This window comes from Brassica oleracea, chromosome C4, assembly GCF_000695525.1.
Source record: "Brassica oleracea var. oleracea cultivar TO1000 chromosome C4, BOL, whole genome shotgun sequence".
Lineage (NCBI taxonomy): Eukaryota > Viridiplantae > Streptophyta > Magnoliopsida > Brassicales > Brassicaceae > Brassica > Brassica oleracea.
In genome coordinates, this window is record NC_027751.1 from 31,678,080 (window position 1) to 31,688,607 (window position 10,528).

General features: G+C 35.1%; 3 protein-coding genes across 3 annotated transcripts; 1 reads left to right on the top strand and 2 right to left on the bottom strand.

Moving 5' to 3' along the window:
• Window positions 1-2,564, bottom strand: LOC106337626 (caffeic acid 3-O-methyltransferase). Its single transcript, XM_013776735.1, has 4 exons — window positions 2,067-2,564; window positions 1,379-1,715; window positions 1,201-1,265; window positions 1-389 (listed from the first exon to the last, which is right to left on the bottom strand). Exons 1-4 carry the CDS (start codon window positions 2,442-2,444, stop codon window positions 90-92), a joined length of 1,080 nt encoding a protein of 359 aa, XP_013632189.1. The 5' UTR covers window positions 2,445-2,564; the 3' UTR covers window positions 1-89.
• A 2,749-nt stretch (window positions 2,565-5,313) lies between these two features.
• LOC106342492 (vacuolar protein-sorting-associated protein 37 homolog 1) lies at window positions 5,314-7,155 on the top strand. The gene is made up of 7 exons (XM_013781441.1): window positions 5,314-5,473; window positions 5,877-6,074; window positions 6,167-6,254; window positions 6,373-6,412; window positions 6,495-6,541; window positions 6,640-6,760; window positions 6,851-7,155. The coding sequence occupies exons 1-7, from the start codon at window positions 5,460-5,462 to the stop codon at window positions 7,012-7,014; spliced, it is 672 nt and encodes a 223-aa protein (XP_013636895.1). The 5' UTR covers window positions 5,314-5,459; the 3' UTR covers window positions 7,015-7,155.
• Window positions 7,156-7,180: 25 nt separating this feature from the next.
• LOC106342491 (DEAD-box ATP-dependent RNA helicase 38) lies at window positions 7,181-9,884 on the bottom strand. The gene is made up of 7 exons (XM_013781440.1): window positions 9,537-9,884; window positions 8,893-9,186; window positions 8,591-8,815; window positions 8,424-8,489; window positions 7,697-8,095; window positions 7,509-7,617; window positions 7,181-7,426 (listed from the first exon to the last, which is right to left on the bottom strand). Exons 1-7 carry the CDS (start codon window positions 9,768-9,770, stop codon window positions 7,269-7,271), a joined length of 1,485 nt encoding a protein of 494 aa, XP_013636894.1. The 5' UTR covers window positions 9,771-9,884; the 3' UTR covers window positions 7,181-7,268.
• Between the last annotated feature and the right edge of the window lie 644 nt (window positions 9,885-10,528).

A 10,528-nucleotide genomic window follows, 5' to 3' on the forward strand; every position in this document is an offset into this window, starting at 1 on the left:
TTAGTGAAAAATGTATTTATTAGAGATCAACAAAGAGGTCTACGACAATCTGGAAGCTTTTAGATAGTAAGAAGATAACTGCTTTAATATTACTTCTGAAACTCTAAGATGGTGTAGAAGTAATCGATGTAGAAAGGTCGAAAAGTAGAGAATCCAGCAGAGAGACCAAGCTCTTTATACTCTTCTTCGGTTCTATGCTTACCTTTGGTCCTATAGATTGTCATAACAAAGATGTCGCCTTCTAGCAAAGCGCGAGTACGGTGGCTATCATCGGTTTCCTTAGGCAAAACAGGCTCACACGCAACTAGTTTACCGCCAACCGGTAAAGCTTTGTAGCAATTCTTCATTATCTGCTTACATTCTTCGTCCGTCCATGTCGTTAGCACCCACTGTGCACACAAACAACACACGGTCAATTACAAGCTAACTAATTGGGATAGAGAATGCAGAGAGTCATGTTTATCTACTTTATTATTTATTTAGATATTGATCTTAATTAGTTGGAATTATCATAATTTTTTTTAATAATTTTTAAATTATCTGGCTTTCATATAAATAGATTTTTTATTCATAGAGTTGTATTTAGTTTTTGATAGTTTAATAAGAAATAATTTTTTAAACGATCTTTACAGCACGAGAAAGAATATTTCTAAATCATAAGAAGCTTTAAAGTATCCACAAGAGCATTCCCAAACCTAAAAATTTTCACTACATCATAGGCTCAAGATTTGTGTTTATTTGTGTTGTTCTATAAAAAATGATATCCTATACAGGTCCTAATAAAAAAAAGAAGATTTATCAGCAAATAAATTCAATAATTGAAGTTGTATACCGATATGACTGTATGAGATATGTATACACTAAAGTCTAATATGTGTGATTCATCTCCACCAATTAAACCAACCCAAATAAACATTCCAATAAAGTGTATATACAAACAAAAATATTGACAGATCTAGTACTAGTATTTAAAATATCTTCAATAAATAAAAGTGACAGTCACATGATCTATGCTTATATCAGTCAGGTCCACACAATTTGTCCGCACGGACCGCACCAACTTATGTTATGTACCTACCTAGACTAAGATTTTTCGTGAGCAGCTAGCTGTCAATAAACTCCAAAAACAATACATATGAATCAATATACGTCCAACTAACAAAAGTTTAGTATTCACGTGACAACAATGTTACCACAAACCTTCATGAAGATTGCGTCACCACTCGGAACTGATTGGAACATATCTCCACCCATGTGAGTCACTCCTAATTACTCATACACCATCAACACTAGTTACAATCAAAGAGCTAAAAATAGCATTAATCTTTCCAAAAATAGATAAATCTTGATGAAAATAAAACCAAATATTTATTCTGACCAGGAATCTTGGGAGCTTTGGCAACAACTTCAGGCAGATCAAAGTTAATCCCTTGACGGACGTTAGGGAATTGCTTAATGATCATACGGAGACAATCTCCTGCGCTTCCTCCTACATCAACCAAATGCTCAACGTACTTAAACCCATCGTAGCCGTCCAATATGGCTTTCATGAACGGAACAGATACGCCGGACATGGCCTTCTGCATTAAACCGTTCATCTCCTCGCACTTTCCATACTGCGCATACGCAGCCTCGCCGTTTGCCTTCACGTACGGCTCAGTCTCCGGCTCCACCACCGCCGTGTGAACAAGTGGCCATGCTCGCATCAACGCCTCCTGTAAACGTCATCACTTTCGTAAAATATTAAAGAAGTAAGTTACAAAAATCAGTGTTGTAAAACACGCTAGACTTTACTAGCTAGGCAGGAGACGAATTTTTTCTTACAAATAATATTGTTTATGTAGACAAAATTAATGTGTGTATATATTAGTTTTAGAAAACTGAAAATAAAATATTCTTACAATAAATGTTTAACACATGTAAATAGTTTCAAACTATAAAAACAAATACATTTTTAAAAATATTAAAGTAAATGAACATATAAATTTATATCTATATTGCCATTTTTAGAATACGGTAAAATAATAAAAAAAAAAAGAATATGAAAGAAATAAAATATGGGAAACCTGGTGGTGTTGGAGGACGTAAGCGGCGTAGGAGAGACCGTCGGAGTCGGTGACAAGCGTCTTTCCAACGTCGGTGATAGAGTATTTCCTGCCGGCGTTGGTGAGGTGTTCGGAGAAGACACCGTAGCTTGTGAGCATACGAAGTATACGCTGGAGATTCTCGGGATCGCCGCCGATGGTACCGTTTTGGTACGTGAGGTGGAGACGAGGGAGGATCTCAGCGGCTGAGACAGGAGAGTTGTCTCCGTCGTTCCAGATAGCGTCGGCGAGGCCTAGCCTCACGGCGGCGTTGAGAGACATTGGAACGCTGATCATGTTAGCGAGCTCCATGATGGCGAGACGAGCTTTGTTTCTACTCTCGGAGCTTCCGTTTTCCATATTTTTCTCTGTTTGGTACGTGAATGAGAGAGACTCCGCTAAGGTAAATGATATGGTTCTGTTTTTTTGAGAAATAAATGATATGGTTATATATTGCAATGGGGCAAATGGTATTGTATAGTTGTATCCTCACATGTAAATACAAATCAAAGGTTTATATGGTAATAATGGAATATAGAAGGTGTGAAACGAATAAAAGAAATATGGGTAAATGAAAGAAAAAAAAAGGACATGATAAAAGAATAAAAAAAGGACAGAGAAAAAACTGTAACTATTGAATTATTTGGTTGAAGTTTTGTTTTTATATAGATTTTCTCGTTGAGATATCATAAAAATGTTAGGTATAATTTTATAGAGACAATTACTTTTAATCCAAAATGATGATAGAGGGCTTATTACTCACTTCTCAAACATGATTAGTTTCTAGAAAAGGGTATACATGTCAAGTGTATGCAAATAGTGAGATAACATCTCTGTTTGTTATCTTCGACTTCGAGACTGGGATTTTCTCACTTCTCACTGAGAAGTTCTTAGAGTACAACATAAGGGCCTAAGAGGTGCTAGCTGGATTGAGGAATTCAGAAGAATGTAGCAGAACGTTAATATAAGCCACTACTCACTAGTTAAGATTTAAGAATGGTTGATTTTACTGCTAAACCCTTTTTTTCCTTTTCCAAGTGGAAAAATATATATACTTGCAGTTGTGGCTGAACTGTTTAGTTGGCATACCGTTTTAGAGATAATACACTCAAAAAGTTTAAGAAATTGTAAAATTTTATTGGACAAATATATGATGAGGGAGGATAAGTGCACAATCATAATTATAAAATAGAAGCAAATTTTCAACAACAAAAAAATTCACATGTTTTCATATAGATTTTGCTACATAAGTTCCTTTCATGTTTTCATATAGATCTTAGGAAGCTTAATCCAAATTGAACCAACATCAATTGAGCTGTTAGCATTTAGACCCAAGACATGGAATAATTGAGTTGTTTTTACCTAACTCCAGTTTCCTATATGTTTTGTCGTTTGTGGGGCTGGTGGAATGCATGTTATTGGTACATTATTTTGGCAGCAAAAATAATGTAGTTCTTATATTTCATGACCCAAGAGGGTGATTCATATTGTTTCGGTATCATGAAACTGTTATTGTATGAGTGAGGACATGTTATTAGTATGAATTCAGTTTTGGTGAATTAGGTTAGAAACGTGATAAACAACATTCCTCTTAACATGATTTATTGATCGGAGTATCTTCTGTTTAAGAAAACAACAAAATAACTAAAAAGGGCTAGATACGAATTTTACACAGTTACACATCATAAACTCTCCATTTCCATTTAAGCCCTTCAATTTAGGATTCAGTGGTAATACTATATAGTACAAAAGATCGCAACAAAGTCCATCAACAACAATGAATCATGATGGTAACAAATTTAAAAAAATATCATAAGACAGATGAAACACAGATTAGAACTTCATCTTCGACATTGTGGCTTACATTTGGCTCACCTTCATAAACAATCCGAGCAGTAACATAAAAAAAGAACCTTCAGAGAAATTGAAATCCTTCTAAGCAAAACAGAAACTCTGAATAATCTTGGAGTTCGAAAACATTTTCATTCATTAGTAATGTGTATGGTTGCTCCAATGGTCATGCTAATGGTCTGATCAGGAACCATCCCAACGTTTAGGTGCTGGAGATAGACCGCGAGTGACATAATGGCCTCCACGAATGCAAAATCGCCTAAGCATTTTTCTAAGCCCTCCACTAAACGGTACGAATCTGGTGGAAACAAATCATCAACCTTTTTTTTATCCTATAGCAAAATGTTATACTTGATTATATATTTTGTAACAAAACATGTACTTGATGAGCTCATTTCAAATCTCAGAGCATCTCCAAATAGACTTTTTATTATAGAGCTTTGCAAACTTTATATTTGAAGTTTTAAGGTGTTCTTCTCCAAAATCAAAACTTCAAATTTAATTTCAAAATTATTTGTAATTTACACTATGCTCCTTATATTTGTCATAATTAATATAAAACTTTTGTAGATAACTAGAACATATATAAAAATATTATAGTAATATTAATTAATAAAATCTTAGACTAAAATATAAAATTATAAATAGAAATACACAATTAAATATTAAACTATAAAAAAATACAACATTATTACATAAAATTATTTTATTAATGCTCCATTTTTGGAGAAAATTTACTACACTATTAGTGTTGATGTAATATTTAAATTTGTGTAATAATTATGTCTTCATGTATATATCTTCTTAAAAAAATTATTAAGTTTCTTTTGTAATATTCTTGTTGTCCAATTATACTTTTAAAATATCATAAATCTTATTTTGATTTAAAAAAGACTTTTATATGTAAAATTCTAATTTATAAAAATAAATTTGAAATATTTAAAATATACAAAAGTTTTAAAGATTAAAACTATGAATGAAAAAATACTTAAGAATCATAAATGTGATGTATAATTAATTATAAGGACCAAGATGCAAATAAAAAGATGGAACTTTAAATTTAGAGTTTTGAGTAGTGAAGTTTTGAAGTTTCTTTTCGAAGTTTCACTTATCAAAACTCTAAATTTGAAGTTTTGAAGAGCAAAAAATTCTATATTTGAAGTTATAGAATTTATATGGGAGATGATGTTCGGGTGTACAGATATTTTATGAGTTTTTCACGCGAGCCGTTGACTGTGAATAATGTCGTTTCAACAGCAAAGGGCCTTAAAATTTTAAATTCTTAAATTGTTCGTATTGGGCCTTCAGAAGAATACGGCCCGTCAGGGGAAAACCAAAACCAAATCGTGTTAGGAACCGAAATACGAAAGTAAAAAGTTTCGTCGACAAACACGCTTTCTAACCGAAGTTCCCGAGTCTTCGATCTTATAGAAAGTTCTTTAATTTGGTCGATCCGGTAAAAGGTGACTTTTTTTTCCGACAAGACACAAGCTTCTTCTGGTTATTCGCCGAATTCTAGAAACGATGTTCAATTTCTGGTAATACCCAAATCTTAATTTTGTGTGTTCCGTGATTGTTCGAGACTAGCTAGCTGTATCGTATGCTGTCAAGATTTTCAATTTGATGATAATCAGATACGTGTGTTCAGGACATTAAGTATGTTCGTTGATTAGGCAAATCTGGTTGTTATGTAGTTATCTACAGTTGAATTGAGCACTGTGTTGCTGATTTAGGCAGGGTTTGCTGCTATTAGATTTAGAATGTTGTAGTCTCTTGTTACTGGTTGTGTCTCGTTTCTACTTTGATGTTCTGCATCTGACGAGAAGAAGTATTGTGTTATTTCAGCTGTGTCCCTAAAAACTAAAAAAAAAGATATATATATATATATATATATATCGTTGACATGTTTACTTGATAATGTTTCTTTGGTTTTCATCAAAGGGGATCAAAAGACCAACAAGGTCAATCTCGTCCTCCTCCGGAAGTTTCTTCTTCTTCCCAGCAGCAGCAGCCATGGTACTCTCCTTCTCTAGTCAGCTCTCCAAGCTCCTCATCCCGCCCTCAAACATCTGGTCAGATTCCAGCACATGTTTCACCAGGTGAAGCAGCTGGCATTATTACCTTCTTGAAAGACAAAAGGTTCGCTCTCTATTCTTTTTGTATGCTTATGTTCTGTGATGTGGTTTTTTGTATGTTTTCTTTTGTTGAATCTTTGTATACTTTTGATGTAGTGTGGACGAGCTCAGGAAGCTTCTCTCTGACAAAGATGCGTATCAGCAATTTCTGCTCTCTCTTGACCAGGTCAAAATCCAAAACAATGTAAGTCTTAAAAACACTCTAATTGTTTCTGGATAACGGCGGTTGTTTATAGCTTTCTCATTAGTTATGTATTGAGATTATTCACTGGTGCTCATTGTTTTTGGTTTCTGTCCATAAGATCAAAGATGAGCTCCGCAGAGAAACATTGCAGCTAGCTAGTAAGTTCTCTGTTGTTTCATGTCATTTGGCGAGAGACTTCCGTATCATCTAGAAATCTTATTATGGTCAAAATGTAAACAGGAGAGAACTTGGAGAAGGAGCCACAAATAATGGAGCTCAGAAACCAAGTGAGTTATCAAGAACCACACTTCCTTGTTCACTTCACCATGTATAACAAGCTTTTTCGATATCTCTTCTTAAGAACCTTGTGTTCATCGTTTTACAGTGCAAAATCATCCGTACAACTGAGCTTGCAACTGCGCAAGAAAAGCTTAATGAGCTGGAAAGACAGAAAGAAGAGATCCTCAAGTTCTACTCCCCTGGTTCTCTTCTGAATAAACTTCAAGGTAAAACTCATATACAAGTGCAATACTTCATGTGTACAGTTTCTTGTGTCATCATTTCTAAACCGCAACTTTTGTGGGGAGGTTTTGCAGAGGCTATGAATGAGGTGGATGAAGAATCTGAAGCTCTGCAAGAGAAGTTCCTTGAGAAGGAGATTGATACAGCAGCGTTTGTGCAGAAATACAAGAAGCTGCGTACTATCTATCACCGACGTGCATTGATTCATCTTGCTGCTAAAACCTCAACCATCGGTTGAAACTTGAAACTAAGAAAAGCTTATTGTGGACACTGAACGGAAAATCATAACCAAAGTCTTTTTCTGTGTCTTGTCACTTATCTGATGTTGTAAAAGATATGATTGACAATTGAAACAAAATTTGAATTTTTCGTGAAAAAACGGCTGAAATCTTTGCAATCTGATATAATAAATTACAACAATCTCAGGAAACAAAAAAAACAAAAGTTTTCACGTTTTTTAAACAAATTGTCTTCTTCATCGGTGAGTTTTTTTCACTCATCAAGCAGGCCAGCTTCCTTGAGTGCACTCTTGTACTCTTCCTCTGAGTTCCAAGACTTGATCTCCTTAACTTGCGCTCCAAAGTAGCGCTCTATCTTCTCCATCACCTCTTTATCGTTCCCATTGTCGAGGAGGAGGTTGAACACAGCCCCTGCCATACAAATACACAGTTTATAAGTTGATTATCATTAATGTCTAACTTGATGGTAACGCACTCAAAAAAGGAAGCTCACCTTTACGACCAAACCGGCCAGCTCGTCCAACTCTGTGAAGGTAGACTTCATAATCTGGCTCCCCGGTTTCATATTTAGTAGGCATGTTATAATTCACAACCAAATTCACCTGCAAGAGTCATTATTAACTAAGAAGCATTTTAGGGGAAACAACAAGATGAAAGCAATAGGGTTGAAGAATGATTTACCCGTTGTTGGTCAAAACCTCTAGCAAGGACATCAGTTGCAATGAGGACTTGAGTAAGGCAGTCTTTGAACTCCTTCACTATCTTATCCCTGTCCTCTTGACTCATACTACCGTGAACACTGGTGACGTCATACCCCATTTCCGCAAGAGCTTTGTGCACTTTGCTTGCTGATACCTTCGTTTTCACGAATATTATGGTCTGCCCAATATCCCCGAGCTCCATGATCTGATCCTTGATGACTTCGATCTTGTCTTGCTCCTTTGGGCAAACCACTTTGTACTGTTTCACAGAGTCTAAAGCCAGATCCTCCCTTTTTACAAAGAGTTGGTTGGGACTCTTGACTGTCCTCTGAACAAAATCTTTGACAGTTTCATTAAAAGTTGCTGAGAACAGGAGAACCTGTTAGAAAAAAAGGTCAAGAACACAAACACATGATCAATTTTAGCACAAGAAAGTAAAAAGCAAAGAATTTCTTTTAAACTGAGACTAACAGCCATGTAGAAAATGAAATAGCCCAGAATAGCTTTCTAACAGTGAACAACATATCAACCATCGTTTTAACACGTAGATATGTCTTATTAACATAAGGGACTCTGGTTCAATAAAGAAAACACAGCTGAGCTGATTCTATTCACTAAAGAGCGTCAAGTAGAATATCTTTTACAAGTCAATAGTCACACTACTTAAAGTTCACGATTCATGACTAAATTAGACCAGTTTAACGTACCTGATAATTGGGATTAACTCTCTCAATGTCTTTCATTATCCTCAAGGAATCATCCCTAAAGCCATCCTGCAACAACAATGAAACCTCAAATATCAACATATGAAAAGAAACTTATATACAGAAAGTAAGAAATTAAGGCCAAGTAAAACAAAAATTAAAGAGCATACCGTAGCAAGCATATGGTCAGCCTCATCAAAAACCAAAATCTTCAAATGATTTAGACCAAGTTTCTTGAAGGCCATCCACTTTTTAAGTGTCCCAGGGGTGCCAATCACAACTTGAGCAGACACAGGTGCTCTTCTTGCAGTCGTTACGCCTTGATTCGACTCCGGAACCGCAACTTCAGCAGTGATCCCAGTAAACTTCCCCATCTTCTGAAGAACTTCCATATTCTGTCATTCATTTAAACAATCATTCAACAATCAATGACTCTCAGATCATTAACCAGTAGTAGCGTAACTAAACTAACCTGGTTTGCTAATTCTCTGGTGGGACAAATACAAAGGGCTTGAGGCTGTCTCAGACTGGGGTCAACACGACTCAACATCCCAAGAACGAAACAGGTGGTCTTGCCAGATCCGTTATGCGCCTGAGCAATGAGGTGCTTGTGAGGCGGTGTGATGATCATGGGCAAACTGATGGCTTGGATCTTGCTGGGTTTCTCGAACTTCATCTCAACGTACAAGCCTTTCATCAACTCAGGTGACAAGTTCAAATCTTCAAACCTACTCGCTGATGTATACGGTGTGTCACCTGAAGTAACCTACAAAGAAAGAATGACTCAAAAATCAAACTCATCCTAAATTGATGTTAAAATCATCCAAGAAGTACTTTTGCATCAAAACCCAGCAAGAAAAACCTAATCTTTTCCAGAAAAACCAAGATCTAAGCTCGACTGGGAAGAGTCCACATCGTCCCAGATCAAAATCAAAATCAAAATCAAAATCATCCAAATAACCCTAGACTGATGTTGGGATCATCCATGAACTACTTTTGCATCAAACCCATCAAGAAAAACCTAAACTTTACCAGTCATAAGTGGATCTAAGCACAATTGGGAAGACTAAACACAATCACAATTCACTAATCAGAAGAAACCTAGCTAGTAGATACCGCTTTGATGTTTGAGTCTTCGGGTTCGTCAAGGATAGATTCAGGTTCCTTGATACTTAAATATTTGAGCTCTGAGACTGCGTCTGATTCCTCTTCGTCGTCATCCTCAACGTCGCCCCACTTTGTCTTCTCCGTTGTTGTTGTAGTGGGCTCTGTGTTCTCGCCGGTGATTGATGCTTCTACTGAGGATGAAGATGCTTCAGCGGTGGGGACTTTCTCTACAGTATCCGACATTGTGTAGGCTGCGAATCCGCGAGTGAGACAAGGAAGAAGAAGAGCAGATTGGGTTATCGTTCGTGTTCGTTGGTGCACGATCACTCGCGGCTGCTATAAAGTCTCGAGAGTTTTCCTTTTTGACAAGAGTAATAACCAAAGTTTCCTTTTGTATTATAATTCGGTTTAAGTTTGGTTACCAATTCCCATCACTAATTCCGGTTTAGGGTCTGATTGATTTGTGTTTTGACTTTAGTAGCTTGGAGTTTAATTTAATTCTAACTAGATCCTAATCGCGCGAATATGAATTTTCAGTTTTTAATTATTTATTTTATTAAATGATGTATTTGTAAAATTTATTCATATTATATTCATTAAGCAATTTTTTTTTTTGCATCTTAAACTATCTATTTTTTTACGAATGTGTGATATCATATAAAAAATATAAAAAAAATGAGTATACATAGTTAATTAGATAATTGTAAAAAAATAAATTTTTCTTTCGTTTGCGATATCATATAAATAATGATCCGTCCAGTTAACAAAAATCATGACTTTTTTTATGTGTAATTTTTTTTTATTTTGACCATTTCCTTAAAACTATATTAAATTTTACATATTTTAATTAGAATATTTTTAATATCTTTACCTTTTTATTTGAAATGCAACTCAATTTTTTTTAAAAAATTATAACAAAATATTTAAAAAATATTTTTAGAATTTGTTTGAAAAATATGAAAATTACATTTTAAATTAAAATTATCCTAAAATATGATAAG